Source organism: Rhinichthys klamathensis, unplaced genomic scaffold, assembly GCF_029890125.1.
Source record: "Rhinichthys klamathensis goyatoka isolate OS25496 unplaced genomic scaffold, OSU_Roscu_1.1 h1tg000110l_1, whole genome shotgun sequence".
NCBI classification, from domain to species: Eukaryota; Metazoa; Chordata; class Actinopteri; order Cypriniformes; family Leuciscidae; genus Rhinichthys; species Rhinichthys klamathensis.
In genome coordinates this window covers 2,650,609-2,670,268 of record NW_026606648.1, presented here as the reverse complement: position 1 = coordinate 2,670,268, position 19,660 = coordinate 2,650,609, and the positions used below count along the sequence as shown (strand labels likewise).

The window sequence follows — 19,660 nt, the reverse complement described above, 5'->3', positions numbered from 1 at the left end:
TATATTTCTATCTATTTTTTTATTGCCATTGACTGCTTTATATACTATATAATTAATGTCAATTTTGTAAAGGCCACGCCGGAATCCAACTCCAGTGAAGTTCACTTAATTTATTAGAATTTAGTTTCAATATTACTTTAGCTCTACGCTTAAACTGACTCCAATTTCAAATGATTATCAAATTTAGATTGTGTTCCTTATTAGAAAATAATCATAAATATTGTTTATGACTTAATTTAGATCTTTGATTATTCTGAGTATCCAATACTTTCAATTATTAATTCATTATGGACCCAATGCCACATCGAGATCACGTCGGCCTGATCGTGGATCCTACGGACACAAACTTGTCAGTTCTGACTTTAGTCAGTGGATGCAGGGTTGGCTAATACCTCTTAAGTCGGTTGCCTACTGCTCACTCGTACAAAAAAGTGTCGTTTATTTAGCCACTTCAGTACAACTTGCTAAATCAGTGACAGAAATCAAAAGGTCTTCCGATGACGTGCCTACTGCTCCGTTCATATGCGCCTTTAGTTTGACCTATCCTGACTAAGATTTGTGGTAGCATCACCAGCCTCCTATAATCTAATAAAATAATGACTTAAAAATAATTCAGAATAAATCAAGATGTAACATTTATTTTTCAGGTAAAATTGTTTAGAAGTTGTGAAGAGTTTGACATTTGACATTGAGTTTGAGTTTCATTGAGAATCAACTCATCAGTTTTGATCAACAAGCCATGTGCATTTAGTTATTATGCAAATTGCTAATTTACACACATGCTAAAACACATGCAATTTGCTTAAATCAATAAAAAATTCAAATCTGATATGAACATGAAACTAATTGTTTAAAAATCTGAACCTTTTGTTGTGAGGAAAAAAAGTCCCATTTGAGCCAAAGCGATTGAGAAAAACAGTAAAATAACCTTTTGATCATTTATTGTAGTTAGTTTAGGAGCATTTTAGTTTGGTTTCAAGTTTTCCAAATGTTTTACATTACTAGGCCTATATATGTACTGTGCAACAGCATGTTAGTATTTCCACCCACAAAAAAGTGCTTTAGGCCAGTTATTTATATATTTTTCTGTAGTGTGTCAGTAGGAAATATCAGTTAACATTTCCAAACATTCCTTTTTACATTAATTGTAATAATCCAGTGAGGTTTTTGTATGCATAAGGAGTCTGACAGCAGCCGGCATGATCGGATCTCAGCATCTCAGACCGAGTCAACATGCACTGACACACTACAGCAAAAGATATAAATAACTGGCTTAAAACCATTGTTTTACTGAAAATACTAACATGCCTAAGATTTTTTCTACAGTACTGTATATAATAAAAGATTTTCATGTACTTTCTGTTAACAACGGGACACTGGAGTTGACAATTGAGTAATGACTTAAGATATATTTCCCTGACACAGTCCAGTCTTCATTCTTCGTAATTGCATAGAATGACAACAGAATTTTCATTTAAAACTGCTCCTGTAAAACATGCCTATATGGTTTGTTCAGTAATACTTTACAATAAGATTCACTAGTTAACATTAGTTAATGTATTTACTATCATGAACTAACAATTAACAATACATTTACAGTATTTATTAATCTTTGTTAATGTTGGTTCATAAAAATACAGCTGTTCATTGTTTGTTCATGTTTTTCACAGTGCTTTAACTAATGTTAACAAATACAACCTTTAATTTTAATAATGTATTAGTAAATTTTGAAATTAATATGAACTAAGATTAAATGCTATAGAATTATTGTTAATTCTTAGATCATGTTAACTAAGGTAGTTAACTAATGTTAACTAATGAAACTTATTGTAAAGTGTTACCGTTTGTTCTTGTGTATATGATCTATAGAGTCTTTGTATATTATTTGTTCCTTATTGTGTAATATACACACAAAAAATCGAAACAAACAAAAGTAAAATCTTACAAAAATATGCAATTCTGTGTATTTTGAATTGACAGTGCAGGTATATTGGGACTGATTATCTATTATGTAAAGGGCTTCCACATGACATGCAACATTTTGACTCTCTTACCAGCAGCACAGGATTACTTGAGAGTGGTGATGCCTCAGTTTCAGCTTCATTCAGCTCTGCATTCTGGAGGATCAATAAACATGCAAAACATAAAAGTGAGACACATTGTTACAAAAACATAAAGTGTCACTGTAGATAATGTAACAGTTGCCTAGTGATGAGTGAGAAGCACAAAGCTGGGGACATTGTATGTATTGTGACCTTAAAAGCCCCCTAGATTTATTTTCTATTATAATTGAGATATACATTGTAGTTTTAAGGTTATTTTATAACTCCCATTTAATGTTGTTAGTCTGAATATTTCCTTTTTTCACATCTATACTGAGACATTTGGTATATTAGGACCACATTTACCAGTATGATGTTCTCGTTCAGATTCCATGTCATCACAATTGCTTGGTCTTCATCTGTTTGTCCAAGTTCATCACCTTCATTCCACTCAACTGTGTCTTCCTTATCATCATCATCTCCAAGGGTTTCAATTATGTTGTTGTGTAGTGGAGGAATCTGATCCGTCAAGTCAATGAATTCATAGCCTCGTTGTACATCACAGAGCTCATGTGAATGCTGTGGACTCTTCGGTTGCTGCACACTTTGATTCCACAATTTATCAGTCTCCTCGTCACTTGAGGTGCTTGTGAGTCTTTGGATTGTGCATGTTCTTTTGGTAACATTTGGTGATGAAAGGGAGCTGTGTGAAGTGCTGGGTGTTTCTACTCCCATGGTCTCTAAAGTCAAACCACTCTGTGGAACATCCTCCATTTCTCTAGTTCTCTGAAGAACATGCAATAACATTAAATGATTAACTCAGCAATTCAGCTAAATTAGTGATATTAATAGCCACTCAGCTAAATTAACCACATTTACAACAATTCTGACACTGTATTTAAAAATGTGTGATTTTACTAACCTTCCTCTTGGTGTCTCTTTTAGATAAAAGTCCGTCATCCAATGAATGTGTGATTGAATCCTCAGAATCACTGTCACATCCATGCGATAACAGTTTTGCAGCAGGTCTCTCAGTATCACTGTCTAATCCAAGTGTTGAGTGTTCATTATATTCCTCTTTTTCTCCATCAGATAAAGATTCTATGTCTGTGAGACACACCTCCTGTTTAGTGCAAATGTAAAACCTCAACATTTTCAGTTTGGTTTGTTCATACAGATGTCCAACAGTGCTATCCATGGGAATTTGGTTTCTTTTAAAATCACAAACACGAAAAGTGAAGTCTGTTTCTGGACCTTTTGGTGACTGCCCATTTGGGAAAAAAAGGTTCTTTCCCATTTCCATGATTTGTAAGACAGTTGTCTTTTTTTCAACCGTCACATGTCTAGTGCCACCACCATTACCGGTCCTCACTTGTTGGTATCCATTATGGCAGAAGTGAAGCCATCCAATTTCAATTCTTCTGGAGGTTTTTTCTGCAGATGCATTTTTGTGTCTTGCCAATAAATTTTTTTCCTTAGGGAAGACACATGCTTTAACATTCAAAGTTTTAGCTGACTTTGATCCCAGTTTCCTTGCTTCAATTTTATTTCTCAAATTCTGTAACAGAGATTCTTTATCCGAACAGGCCGCTGTTTGTTGACAGAAGGAGAGGACAGCCAGTCGGTCACCATATGAATTAATATACTTTGCCATTTGCTCATCAGTCATGACAGAGAGCACAGACTTGTCGATCTGAAAGTGCAGAGAAGATCTAATTTTATAGATTGGTTCTTGAAAAAACATAAATGCACTCAGGAACTCATAATATGTTAACACAGTCTAGATTTTTTTTTTTTTTTTTTTTACAGCAAGTCACATGTCTTTATCTACATGCCATCCTGGTTCTAAAATGGGGCTCAATATTAACATTCAGGGTATAGTTAATCTAACTAACTTGTAGCTACTGGTGATTACAGTTGAGTGAATATGTTGGTACCCACCCCTGCAGACTCTACAACGTATTTAGTATTTAAAAAATAAGAGGGATCACAAAAATTGTATTTAGTACTGCCCTGATAAAGCTATTTTACATGACATATGTTTACATCTATTCCACATACATAATAACAATGCCTAATAATTAATTAATTTGAACAAAATATAAACTGAATTATACCAATGAAAGGGTTCATAAGTTCACATCATCTTGGTGACTTTGATATGTTGCTTGTTGATGATCAATGACTGTTTGTATGCTCTGTAATAGTTGTACGTGTCACACCCCTACTTGTACCCGTCCACTGGCTACCTGAAGCTGCTTGCATCAAATTTAAAGCTTTTACATTGACCTTTAGGACTGTCACTAAAAGCACTCTCCTGCCCTCATGAACTCACAAAAAATACAGTCACTGATCATGTAGGAAGTCAGCCATCATAACCAGAGGAATGCACATTTTTTAACATGCTTATTTGTCTCATTTAAGTTATGGTGGAATAGATGCAAGTATGTTACATAATAGCTTTATCAGGACAGCCCTATAAAAAACATTGCAATTGTAATGATCCCTCTTATTTTTGCAGGGGAGTGCAAACAACTGTCCTATATGATACTATTATTACTAGTGCCCTTAAGGTAGCCTACTGTAGCCTACACCAATTTTGATTCAGCAACGAAGGTGAAATGAATTGGTCTGTGGTGATAATCTGACAGCCTCCTGGCTAGCAGTAATAATTCAAAAATAGCCTATATAGGCCTACATGCGGCTTTGGTTTTTAAGGATAATATTAAATGTTTACACTTGGATACATGTCAACACCTTTGGTTGCCTCGTTAAAATAGCTATCATTTAAAAATAAGCTAATAGGCCCATAGACCTTCCATTAAACATTACTCACCTTGTCCCTTTTCATGTGGATGATGTCCTCTTCTGGAACATCTCGTGACCTTAGAAACTGCTGAAGATCGTCCTCCATCGCAGACGCAGAGCTACAACAGTTAATTGTTACAGCTTTGTGCTGAGTGTGATCATGGAAGTTTGGCTTATTCTTCTATAAAAGTATAACATCTGTAAAGTGCGTACATCCAGATCACTCAAGTGATGCTGTGATACAAGCGCGAACCGCCGCGCAGAAGTCTCTCGCGAGAACACACTCACTCGCGAGAGAACACAACAGGTATCTTTACGAGGGAACGCAAATATCTTTGCGAGGGAACGCGAAACTTTTGCGTGGGAACGCAAATATCTTTGCGAGGGAACGCAAATATTTTTGCGAGGGAACGCAAAGTTTCTCGAGGGAACGCAAAAGTTTTGCGTGGGAACGCAAATATCTTTGCGAGGGAACGCAAATATATTTGCGAGGGAACGCAAAGTTTCTCGGGGGAACGCAAAGTTTCTCGAGGGAACGCAAAACTTTTGCGAGGGAACGCAAAAGATAAAAAAAAAAAAAATTCTCCCATCCTAAATTTTTTCCACCACCACGTCCCTTTAGGGGCTCCGTAATTTGTTCCATATCAAAGGTAATCTTCTCTGTCTAGTCTGTCTGTGTCAGTGTCCTCTTTGCTTTGCGATTTTTCTAGGCGTGAGAAAAAGGATGTGTGGCGGGAGCGCGTGTGTAAAGGGTCAATTGTGTGAGTCTCGCGGTCAATGTGTGAGAGTTGGCAGCTCTGAAGAAGCTCCCCTGCATTCAATAGATGTGTCATGGTTGGTTAGTATAGTTATGGTTAGTTTTGTTGATGAGCACGAAAAATAAGTTAGCAAAAACAGAGGACACAATAAGCAATGAATGAGTGTGCAAATGCTAACATTTATCAATAATATCAAACAAACATTCATGCATTGTCTTTCCTTGTTTGATATGACCCAATAAACATTTTTACTGTATTGGAGTTTATCTGCATCATTTTGTGTTATGGTTTCCATCTTCTTTAAACGACTGACAAACATTTAAGCACAGAATGAACAAAGGCTGATTGGTAATATCTCGTCCTGTAGTGCTGCTGGGAGATCGTCAAGAGTACATCACGTCACTATTAGTGTTTAAGAGATCTCGCATAAAGGAAGACATCTTCATAAACTTCTGCTTTTCTTTGACTACACTGTTCTGAGGTAAGGCTTGTCTCTTGTAAACTGACATTTTTAAAACTATAAATCACAAGAAATATATTGTAAACATTAATTTCATAATAAGACTTATTTATTTAATAAAGATATTAATCATGGAAGAGTCTGCAGTGCTTAAATCTCTTTAGTTAAACACAGTAACACATAAGCTGAAGGTACAATTCATTGATTACAGTTGTGGACAGAGTAAAAACAATTTGTTGTATATTTAGGTCATTTCCTGTTTGTGTCAGAGCTCCAGTGATGTCTGTGTTCCAGATCATGTCCTTCATCATCATCATCATCATCAGCTCTGTGTTTCTACACACTCACTCAGGTTGGTCCATATTACACTCAGTTTATTATTATTATTTTAAATAATCACATTTACCAGCAAAACGTCTACTGATACAAGAGGGAAAATAGTGTGCAGCCATGTGATTGGCAAAGGACAAGAAAATTAAGACCCTTAAATCTATCATGACAGTAGACTTTAAATACAGGGCACAAGTCATATATGTCATAATTACTTTTATGGTGCCGTTTTGTCCTTTTTGGAGCTTGACTTTCCTATGTCAGTGTACTGTACTCTTTTGTTGTGATCCAGGGCAGTATGAAAAAAATCTTTAAAACCTTTATTTTAAGAACATATAAATATTTTACCTCTCTAAGGTTTAAATTAAAATGCTCTAATGTGTTTTTATGTTTCAGCTGATGGTAATACCTACTCTGCAGTGATGCCTCAGACAGTAACAGCTCTGACAGGCTCTTGTGTGCAGATTCCTTGTACATTCAACATCTCCAGTTTTGAGGACAAACGTAACCAGGCTAAATCTATTTATGGGATCTGGGTAAAAAAGAAACCCCAGTTTGCTGATAAAGACAGTTTTATAGCTTTTAATAGCAGCAAAAACATCATAAAAGGATTTAGTGACATACAGATGACTGGAAATCTCAGTGAGAGGAACTGCACAACTGTCTTCTATAACATCATGATGAATCATTCAGATTTTTACTACTTCAGACTGGAAATGGAGCCAAATGTGTTCAGAGCAACATTTAACGATTCAAGTAAGACTGTGAGGATCACTGTCAAAGGTAAGTGTCATCTCCACTGTCTTTAACATACAGGTTCTTATGCTTTCCTTCACTTATAATTCACTTGATAAATTTAATAGATAAATACATTTAAATGTAAATATTATTTACATAATTAACAAACATCACTAAGAACGTGTGATGAGCTCATTTATATCTGTAGATTCACCACAACCTCCTGAACTTAAACCCACTGATCTGAAACCAGTAATGGAGAACACAACAGTCAGTCTGAGCTGCTCCGCTGAAGCCCCCTGCCCAAAACAACCTCCTACAATATCCTGGTCTTACATCCCTGAATCTGCCCACATTACAACACAGTTACAGGAGAAACCTGATAAAACCCAGTCAGTGTTTTCACACATGACCTTCAAAGCTTCATACATGGATCACAAAAAGAACATCTCCTGCACTGCTACATATCCAAGAAAATCATCTAAAGACTCAACTGTGGAGACCACCGTGATGCTACGAGTCCTGTGTAAGAGATTTGACTGCTTACTTCCTTTAACATAGCCCTGTGCGTGCTTAAATGCACAAAGTGCTGCTTAAACAGAATTTGGTGTTTAGCTTCCTAGAAATGTCTAATGCACAGGTATTTTACTGTTTTCCCTATTTATGTGCTTGTGTTTCTGTCAAAGTTTCTCCGAAAGAAACTCGCATCACCATCGATCCATCTGCTTCAGTCTCTGTTAACACTAGTGTGACTTTGACCTGCAAAAGCAAAGGCAGTCCATCAAGAGAAATGAACTACACCTGGTACAAACGTGGACAGGAGATGGCTATAGCTCAGGGAAAGCAGATTACCTTCAATGGAACTCAAAATAATGCAGGATGGTATTCCTGCACTGCACAGAATGAACACGGAAAACAGTCATCAGCAGAGATCCAGCTCACAGTTGAAGGTGAGTTTACAGTCTAAATGTAAAAAACAAGGACATTTACAGATCTAAAGCAATGAAGATCAGTTGAAATACAACATTTCATATCCTATAGGACAAGATGGACACTTTATGCCTCTGATTGTTGGTTGTGTGGGAGGAATTGTGGCAGTGCTCACGCTCTCTGCTCTTGGGTTTTGTGCAAGGTAAATTTAGTAACAGTTTCAGTTACTTAATCATCGCTGATGTCATTTTGAAAAGGCCAGTTTTAAGATGTATTCAGCATTGTGCTTGTGTTAGTTTAAGCCTCATTCACTGTTTTGAGAGTTGCTAGTGTTTGACTAAATACAGGGATCAGATCAGCTATTAAAGCACTTCAGTCATGCACAGTCAAGTCAAGTTTTCAGTTTAATTATTTATTTCCTCTCACATGACCAGGACAAGGACAAACAGGGGAGACATTGTTGGAGACAAAGATTCCTTGCATCAGGTTTGTGAACTTCCTCAAACACCACTGCACAAACAACCACAAAAACATTTTTATAGATCATTGTCATTGCTATAAAGCAGATGATCTCAATTCTGGTCCTGCACATTTTGCATGCCTCTCTTAATAATAACTTTCTAATACACATCTAATATAACTAAATTCTATTTATTTTCAAATTAAATCGCATAGTTCAGTCATGAAACTCTGGATGGTGCAGGCTGATGGGTCCTTTACATGTAATTTCTAGCAAACACATCATTTAACAGTAGCTCAAACTGATCGGCCTCTGCAGATTCTGCAGGCAATGAGCTTGCTAGCTTGCTTCCCATAGGTACCTTATTTTGCTTTGTGGAAGTAAGCTTTTTCTGTGAATGTGCAAGACTTCTAATTCATAAATAGCCAAGAATAACAAAGTGCAGTAAACGGTAACTTTTGTATTAATATATAGCATGTCTATGTATCTATTAGCAGTAGCAAGTCCGTACATACTCTACAGTAGCAGCAGCGTGCTTAGCAGTAACATAGTCATCCATTAACTATTCCTAGAGTTTTCATGTTTGAAATGCTGGTATATATATACACCAAAAAAAATTTGTTTTAATTTTTAGGCACAGGACAAAACTATTTACAGGAATTCCACATATGATGATGTCCACAACGTAACCACCCAGGACAACACGATCTCTGATGATTATAGTGTGTGTGAGCGTAAGACCGACCACGATACAGGAAAAGACCAAACCGAAGAAGACGACCATGAAGAAGGTTCAGATGTAGTATATTCTCAGGTCCACATGATACACAAAAAAACAAAAGCCATCAGTGTTGTGCCTGAGGACATTTATGCTTAGGTGAAAATATAATTTTTTACTTCTCAAAGCAAAAAAAGACAAATGTTTTATTTCTGAATGCTTATATATTTCTAGGCTATGTCTTCTCGTGTGAACAAATATATTCCTCTTATAGCTTTATATTTTCTGATGAATACAAGTATTTCATTAAAAACAATGAGTGACTGCATTTATCTCTATTTTCATTGTTTGTTTGGTTTGTTTGTATGTATTTTTTGTTTGTTTTTAATAATGAAAAGTAACTGAAAAATGTATAAACTTTTTCTCAGTATGCCTATTTTTCTGTTACTTTGTTGCAAAAACAAATGTACATACAACATTTGAACTAATAAAAATGTCTAAAATGAATTGAACGAGATTTGAGGACCAAGAAACATTTTTGCAGCACACTTGAGAGTCATTACCTTATAACAGTCTTTTGTGATATGAATTAAAGTGACTGATTCATGATGGAAAAAGAGTAGCCACAAGGTCAAGGGTTTTTTTGGGGGGTGGGGGACTATATATTATAGTCACATATAATATGTTCTGTTGTTGCATTTCTGTAAAGAAATGATACTTTCTAGGTTATGTAGGAGGGCTTTGGTTCTTTTTAACTGTTAATGTCCTAGTTAAATCAGTCAGTTAATCATAGTTAATTCAGTGTCAAAGAAGATCAAAAAAATAATGCATAATGTATTGTACAATTGGTTAACATATAGGGTACTTCTGTGGCTTAAGACTGCTAGCTAAAAATAAACAGAGAGGAAATTCCTCTAACCGGAGCTAATCATACAGATGTAAGCTATGTGAATTTGTGGTGAACAGAGAGAGTAAGTTTTCACTACTTTAGACTTTAATCATGATTAAAAATGTGTTATTCAGTACGTTTGTGTGAGGCTGCCTGACCTGTACAGTGTAAAAGATGTTCCAAGCTAGCTAACATCGTGAGCATGTAGCTCGTCGTTACTCTAAAAGTGCACGAAAAGTGCATTTTACAAAAATCTTTTACAAAGGCAGACCCCCTATTTATCCTTGAAAAAACTTCCTGTTTGATGACATTACATTGGGGTGTTTTGCAATGTCATGTCATGAAACAGGTCAAAAGGCTGTTGCCACAAAGAGGACAGTTTTAGGCACTTCTGCTTCTTATAAGTAAAACTACTTTTTTGAGAGGTAAGAATTTTTACAGATTTGAATCTTTTACCTTTCTTTCGCACACAATACATTTTTATGTCTTATGTGGGCTTACTGGGCTATAACTTGATCACCAACATGTTCATTATTTCACAGTTCACACATTATCTGTAAATAACCGAAACAGCGAGAGCTGAGTTGCTAGTGGTGAGAATTTTTAGTAGCTGACTGTTAGTTCCTGTGAGTTTTACTGAATCAAGTAACTCTGTTCCAGGAATTAATATTAAAATAATAATAATAATTGGACAATGAGGAAATAATTTGGTATAATCTTATGTATTTATGAAGTTAAGTGAATGAAAATCAATCATGTTTGTCTTTAGCTCAAATGTATCACTTTTGCTCATGTAACCAAATACAGTCAGGCTGATGGAGTCAGAACAAATATATGGTCATAAATTGTAAATTTTGATGTTACGACATCTTATTTAACACGAATGTTTACAGTGGATGAATAAAATAAACAATCAATACAACAGAATACATGTATCTGTGTGAGTCTAGCAGTGAAAATATAGCAACTCGTTGTTCTATATCATCAATCTAACAAATATAGTAGAGCAGTGAAGTTGTTAAATGTTCATGATGTTTTTTATGTTGTATGTTGTATGTGTGATGAAGTGTACTGTGATGGTGTTGTGGACTAATTTGTCACTATTGTTGAGTCCAATGTCATCCTCGCCACAAACCCTGATGGCAGGAATCCAGATCACTTCCTTCATTTTCATCAGCTCTGTATTGATACATACTTGCTCAGGTTGGTAGATCGTTGTTCTCATTATGAGTGAGGATGAATATAATTATAATGTGCATTGATAGAAATTTAAATCCAAATGCTCATTCCTTCACATCTCTAGCTTTACTAATGTGTTTTTATGTTTCAGCTGATGGTAATACCTACTCTGCAGTGATGCCTCAGACAGTAACAGCTCTGACAGGCTCTTGTGTGCAGATTCCTTGTACATTCACCATCTCCAGTTTTGAGGACAAACGTAACAAGGCCAAATCTATTAATGGAATCTGGTTAAAAAACAAATCCCAGTTTGCTGATGAAGACAGTTTAATAGCTTTTAATAGCAGCAAAACCATAAGAGGATTTAGTGACATACAGATGACTGGAAATCTCAGTGAGAGGAACTGCACAACTGTCTTCTATAACATCATGATGAATCATTCAGATTTATACTTCTTCAGACTGGAAATGGAGCCAAATGTGTTCAGAGCCACATTTAAAGATTCAAGTAAGACTGTGAGGATCACTGTCAAAGGTAAATGTCATCTCCACTGAACAGAAAATCTACATACCAAAGTGGAATTTTTTTTACCTTTGAGAAGAATCATTATTTCTGACATGAAAATATTAGTTTAATTACATAATTGGTAGCTGGTATATAATGATAATAAATTCATGTTTATACTTTACGATATGTACAAAAAACTGTGACATGAAGGTCTAGATATAATGCATTCTGCTCTTATTTCATGAATAGGGCCAAGTAACCCTCTGGGCCCTATCATGCAGCGCCAAGCGCGACGCAAGTGTTTTTTGTTAGTTTCAGCCCGACACGTTATCATTTTCACGTCCCACACCACGTTGTTTAAATAGCAAATGCATCTGCACCCATGGGCGTGCTGCTCTGAAAACGAGGTGTATTTAGGCACATTGCTATTTTGAGGTAACTGAAATAGACTGTGCCATTGACCAACTAAAACCTGGTCTAAAGTCACTGACTACGTTTACATGCAGCCAATAACCCGTTCAAAACTGGGATATTAGCAATAACCCGGGCACGGCCATGTAAAAACCTGCAAAAACCCGAATATGCTTATATCCCGGATTTTAAAAACCGGGATATGATACCTGGGGTACCCCTTTTCTAACCCGAATTTTTGGTCATGTAAACGCGCATCGGCATATCCCCATAGTGATTTGTGTTCTGCGCATGTTCTATTCGCAAAGAATCTTGGTCTTTTGAGTAGAGGAACTTCTCGGCGCATACAAAAACCTGCGTGCAGTATACCGGAAGTAAACATGGCGAGACGCAGCACAGCATACTTTTGGAGCGAGGTCAGTACCAGCACTTAAGCGCAAACAAAGGCGATCGCCATCTGCCCCGAACTATTCATTATCCGCGTGCTGCTGCTGTTGTTGTTGTCTTTGGATACAGGAAGAAGAATCGGAAATGACGCATATTGCGTCTTAAGGTTGTCCGTACGTCTTCACGCTAACCGTGCGTCGCATCGGGATATTGCAATTCCATGTATACAGGAGAAACTCTCTCTGCTCGCATGTAAACGGGTTATTCCTAATGTTTCAGAAACCCGAATAGTGACCTTAACCCGACCATAACCCAAAAATTGGCTGCATGTAAACGTAGTCACTGGCGCAGTATTTTTTTGTTATTTAAAGGGCACATTAGTAATATGCTCCTATAGGCGGGTGCACAACGCGCGTACACTCTGCTTATTACATACACAGAGACGCGCGGCAGCACAGAAACATGCCCAATATTAAAAAATAAAAGGATTACAATGTAAAAGATTATTATTGTGTACATAAAGATATGGTGGAATCCGGCTTGTCCCGTAGATGGTCTGCTTGCGCGCTTAAACCTCGTGCACGAGCAGATCCGTTTCCTCGATAGAGAAGCATTCAGTCTTTCCATTTGCAAATTGCGTCATGTAAATAGTAGGGCCGGGACTTTAACGCGTTAATTAAGATTAATTAATTACAGACTTTAACGCGTTAATTAATTACACAAAAAATAACACGTTAAACACTTATTTTTGCACCGCGGAACGTTTCTCACTGGATGAGTTTCGGCGGACCGATTATACTGGAGCACCAACTAGCGTTCATGATCGTTCATGATGACTTCAGACAACCATGCAGACAACAACAAACCACAGTGAACATGAACGAAGAAGCTGACGAGACCGCTTTGGTTGGCCCTGTGGATGGGAAATTTTGCTATAAAAAACGAACGGATGGAAGCATCGATAAGAGCATGGTTGTGTGCAAGCTATGCAACAAGGAATAATTCGCTATTGCTATTAGGCAAAAATTGCACTGGTCTGCTGGACTTTGTTGAACAAAAATAAACAATATTTTGTTGCTTAAGCTTATGTATTCAGTCATTATTCAATGGTATACTAAAAATCCATGTAAAAAAATTACTTCTCCCTGTTCTCAGGTCAAATATTTGTGCAATTAAAATGCGATTAATTTCGATTAATTAATTACAAAGCCTCTAATTAATTAGATGAATTTTTTTTGTCCGAGTCCCGGCCCTAGTAAATAGCGAATCTGCCATGGCGCGAGCGCAACTGGCTTTTAAAGCGAATGGGAAATTGGACTCTGAGGGCCAGATGTACTAACGCTTTTGCGCTCACTTCAGGCGTATTTGTTTCGCAAAGTGCGCATAAAACCATGGCGAGGTATGTACGAACGGGACGCACCGAGATGAGAGCGCAGACTGCCTGTCGCGGGAACTGAAAATGGCAAAATGCGCTTTTCGTGTCATGCATATGCAAAGATGGTCAAGGGGAAAGTGGGAGTGTCACATAAAGAGATGGGAGGGCCCTCATTGTTTTTTTGCACGTTACGCCCAAAACACACCCATTAAGAGAATATGGACAACCCTTTTAGACCATTTTTCCCATCATTAAACTAGCAAAAGTGGATTTGGACACACCCTAAGTGGACTTGCGCTGGGCGGTTTAGAAAATGTGCTTAGATCGTTGTATCTGTCACAGACTTCGCTAGACCACGCCCCCTTGCCACAATCGTTAAAATAGCTCCCTTTAAATCACCATTAACAACAACACAACAACACAAATGTACTAAACCCCACTCTCTAACATGACTATGCATTGCATGTATTCCTTAATGATGTCTACAATCATTTCCCTAGATTCACCACAACCTCCTGAACTTAAACCCACTGATCTAAAACCAGTAATGGAGAACACAACAGTCAATCTGAGCTGCTCCGCTGAAGCCCCCTGCCCAAAACAACCTCCTACAATATCCTGGTCTTACATCCCTGAATCTGCCCACATTACACCTCAGTTACAGGAGAAACCTGATAAAACCCAGTCAGTGTTTTCACACATGACCTTCAAAGCTTCATACATGGATCACAGAAAGAACATCTCCTGCACTGCTACATATCCAAGAAAATCATCTAAAGACTCAACTGTGGAGACCACCGTGATGCTACGAGTCCTGTGTAAGAGATTTGGAATAGTTTTGTCTCATAATCCTGATGTGATTAGGTCAATGTTATCATTTAATATCGAGAATAATATTATTAACTTTAAGTTCACTTACTCTGCTTGTGTTTCCATCAAAGTTCCTCCAAAAGAAACTCGAATCACCATCGATCCATCTGCTTCAGTCTCTGTTAACACTAATGTGACTTTGACCTGCAAGAGCAAAGCCAGTCCATCAAGAGAAATGAACTACACCTGGTACAAACGTGGACAGGAGATGGCTATAGCTTGGGCAAAGAAGATCAGTTTCATCGTAACTCATAATAATACAGGATCGTACTTCTGTATTGCACAGAATAATCATGGAAAACAGTCATCAGCAGAGATCCAGCTCACAGTTGAAGGTAAATGAAGCATTGGCTTCAGATGTACTGGATTTATGAATACTGTTTAAAACACAATCCTGATTAACTCTGTTGTATTTTAGAAGAGAGTGCATTCTCTCAGCGTGTGATATATGGTTGTACAGGAGGACTTTTGGCTTTTGTTCTGTTGTCTGCAGTATTTTTTTACTGTATGAGGTAATTGTATAATAATAGAAATATATATGTATATTAATTAATTAATTAAATTATTTAATTACTTGATCATTTTGTTTATTTTTTACAACAGAATAAAGACATCAAGTCAGGCCCATGTCATAGGAAGAGATCAGGTAGGTTTTTTTATAAGAGTCCTACTAAAAGACATGAAAAAGAAGTTAAATAAACAAGACATTAGCATCAAGTAACTTACATTTTAACCAAAATATTGTCAGTTGTTTTGTCCACAACAAAAATGTTCCAAACAAATCACCACCGAATTTACCTTTGCAATTGCAATTGCAATTCGCAATTCAACATTTTTTGAATAAGTACTTACTTCACAATCGCATAAAAAATGTGTTTAGTATGAATGTTATCCGGGCATACTACATTCGGTATGTTGTCATTATCATGTGGCCTACCAGCTCAGTTGTGCCGCTTCACTGCCATTCATAAATCCTTTCCCATAGCCTCATGGATAGTAAAGTGTCCATCGAATGCACACTTCAGAATCTCGCTGGAAGAAGTAGGTCATCCGGGTACTTTTTGCCTACTCTGTTATGAGTACTGTGAATTCGGACATACTTCTTAAGCTGGGACCGAGATGGGTCTTGTGCATGTTGCCCACTTGGGTCCCACCTAGTACCAAGTGCAATCCTACATGAAATCCATCTGGGCAATTAACATGGGGCCATGTAACCTGCGGACAATCCCATACAGAGCCCATTTTTCAGCCCATTTTAAACCCACATGGGCCCCACATACAAATATTCAACGCATTCTCATCCCAAGGCGTCATATACTGACGCTTTTGCCAAAGCGTCTACATCCGACGCACATGGCACCCTTTCGCGTCAATATAACACGCTTCGGTTATGGGTAGGTTTAGGTCTGGGGTAGTGTTAGGGTTAGACCACTAGGAGGCGCCATATATATCTGCGTCTCATATTGACGCTAAAGGGTGCCATGTGCGTTGGATATAGACGCTTTGGCAAAAGCGTCAGTATATGACGCCTTGGGATGAGAACGGGCTGAAATATTGGCAGCTGGGACCGAAATGGGTCTTGTGCATGTTGTCCACTTGGGTCCTACCTAGTACCTAGTGCAATCCTACATGAAATCCACCTGGGCAATTAACATGGGGTCATTATGTAACCTGCGGACAATTCCATACAGTGACAATTCTTCAGCCCATTTCAAACCCACATGAGCCCCACACACAAATGTCGTCTGGGTTAAAGCTGGGACCGAGATGGTTCTTGTGCATGTTGCCCACTTGGGTCCCACCTAGTACCAAGTGCAATCCTACATAAAATTCATCTGGGCAATTAAAATGGGGCCATTATGTAACCCGCGGACAATCCTACATGGGGCCCATTTTTCAGCCCATTTCGAACCCATATGGGCCCCACATACAAATGTTGGCTGGGTTGTCACATAGTCGGTTTTTCACCTACTATATAGTATATAGTAAATATATATATATATATATATATATATATATATTTCAGATGCTGTCAAGTTAGGGCGGCATCTGAAAACTTAAAAAAGCTGCCTTCGGAGGACGCATTCCAAGGTAGGAAGGCATCAATGCACGTCCGAATCCAATGTTAGCTTCACTTCCTGTCTCCTGAGATTCCTTCATCTGATCGATTTTTGAAGGCAGCGTAGATGTATCCTTTGCTGCCTTTGATATCCCACAATCCTGTGCGTTCCATTTGGTGACAGTTAAGCTAGAAAAAGAAAGATGGCGTCTGAAAGTTCCAGTTGCTGGTCAGTTTGTGTGTGAATGTACATTTTTGACCAATGTTTTCCACTTCTGATGTCCTTTCTAGCGAGAAATTACTACTGTAATTATTAAATATTTGTTTAGTTCTCACCAACACTCGCTTTATTTCCAAAATCAGTTTCAGAAGGTATACCTCTGTGCGCAAACGCTGTCTGCAGAGTCATTGCCCATTACGGCAGCGAGGCAACATGTCAGCTGCCTAAGTTTTCGGATGCAGCCTAAATGAATGATTAAGTTGAGTGAGTGAATGAATCAATGATTCACTCATTAAGACAGTCCCTCGTCGCCACCTATTGTTGTACCAATGTAATCTCCAGAAAGAGTCACTGAATGTTGTTAAAAGTAAATTGTTTTCTTCTAATCTTCTAAAAACTCACTCATTATAGGATCTCCTCAAACAACACTTAATTTGCAGCAGAATGAAAGTGATTTCAAAAATAATCATTTTAAAATTACTTATTTTCCTCAGGCTACAGATAAAAACAGTGACATGGTGGCTATCTATGCTAACAGTTCCATTCCGATCAGCAAGAAAAGTGAAAAGAAAGAAACTGATGATCTCCACTATGGAGAGATTGACTTCTCCAAACTCCAGACGGGCGACGTGACAAGGGAACACTCAAACAATGGCCCACAGACAGAGTATGCTGAGATTCAAGTGACAGGGAGAAACAACAAGAATCAAAAGTGCTGAGCAAATGGACAAACAAATGTAACATTGCCTAAGTGAAATAATACAGACCCCAGCATCTAAAAGGAATATAATTTGTATATATTAAATGCTCTTATTGGGCACCTATGATAATATGTCTGCTGGTTACTTTGTTAATTCAAAAAAATTAATAATTTTGCCATGTTCCTGGATCATCATATTTTGTTGACCCTGGAACAAAATGTCTGAAAATTGAGTCTTAACCCTTAAAAGTAACCCTACCCATAACTTATCCCTAAAATCAGAGGGAAATGACAGGTGAATAACACTGATGTAGAAGCACCTAACCCTGGTTGTAAGCCAAAACTTGACATCAACTGTGAACTTGTCCCTCAAATCTGATTGATTGTTTGAAATGTTGTATATACACACATTCATACACACACACACACACACACACACACACACACACACACACACACACACACACACACACACACACACACACACACACACATACATATATAGCACCAGAATTTGATGAAATATGCTTTTGGATGTGTATATGCTGTGTACTTTTTGTGGCCATTTGAGTTAATAAATGGTTGAGAATGTTTGAGAAATTAAGTTTTATCAATCATATTTTGGAAGGCTACACTCTTTTCAGATTACCCCCATTCAGTGTCAATTTATTTAAATTGCATTCAAATCAGAACACAATAATAAATATCCTCCTGATGCAATGTTAAAAAATCTCATCCAAGCAACTGTGTCATTGAGATGGTGATAGTGCTAGATCATATCTCAGCCTTTACAAACTAAAAGTTGTTGCAGGATGAGGAAATATTTGGACACTTCTGCTTTAAGTTCAGTTAAAACTCTTCTTAGATTCTGAAGGGACTACATTTGACTTTTTTCTTTCTCACTCACTATTTTTCTATCACTATTCACTATATTCGTATATGTAATTAACAGCTAATTAATTTAAAGTTCATACAAAATCTGTACTGTGAGGTTTGTGTGGATTTATGGTGTGAGGAGAATCTAACTGATTTGTCACCTCATTTAAATCATACAGCAAGTTTTATTACAACACAATATACAATAACAGACAACTGTTCTTGACACAAATTCATATAATTGTAATCAATGTTTTAATTTAAAAATAAATACTGCAAAAAATACCAGCGAATAGTTAGTAATAAAGAACAAATAAATGTGTTCCAGGCAATGTCCATTGATTTGCCCATGAGCTCAGAAAAATGAAGTGCTTCTGAGTGATCATAAGTTTAACAAAACCATACCCATGAGACGTTTCGGGTTACAAATATATCAATGGTTCCTCCTTGAGAAGGGAAACGAGATACTGCGTCTGAATAAGACACTATGAGGAACTCCATCAGCGTGACCGTACATTACACGTCACTACTGGTGTGACTGTGAGTATAACAGGGTGCCTGTAGTACATGAAATGTCACTCGAGTCTGAAGCCATGCTGAAGTGGTCTCATATGCCTCAGAAGCCTCTGAAATTGTTTCAGTGGAACCGCTGTCTTCAGCAACGACTGGACACGCTCGTTCATGAGACGTGCTGTAGTGGCCGAGTCCAACTCCATCCTGAGAAAAGAGATGCTCCGCACTGGGAACAGCTTGCTCTTTTCCAATTGACCTAAAGCCCTGAAGCTGAGGTGTCTGAGGACCAGGTATACACAATAAATCAGTGTGCACCACTGATCTATATAGAATGATATATCATTATATAGATCAGTGGTGTGCACACAATAAATCTGAGGCCCTGTTTACACCTGTTATATAAAGATGTGTTTTGGTTGATCTAAATAC

The 19,660-nt window shown here is 37.5% G+C and overlaps 1 protein-coding gene across 1 annotated transcript; it reads left to right on the top strand.

The window, feature by feature from the left end:
- The first annotated feature begins 6,347 nt into the window (after nt 1-6,347).
- On the top strand, nt 6,348-17,883 carry LOC130087634 (B-cell receptor CD22-like). The gene is made up of 13 exons (XM_056254042.1): nt 6,348-6,420; nt 6,795-7,181; nt 7,345-7,662; nt 7,823-8,086; nt 8,178-8,268; nt 8,501-8,552; nt 9,161-9,317; nt 11,464-11,847; nt 14,425-14,811; nt 14,935-15,198; nt 15,282-15,375; nt 15,467-15,509; nt 17,637-17,883. Exons 1-13 carry the CDS (start codon nt 6,348-6,350, stop codon nt 17,859-17,861), a joined length of 2,739 nt encoding a protein of 912 aa, XP_056110017.1. The 3' UTR covers nt 17,862-17,883.
- Nucleotides 17,884-19,660: the final 1,777 nt, after the last annotated feature.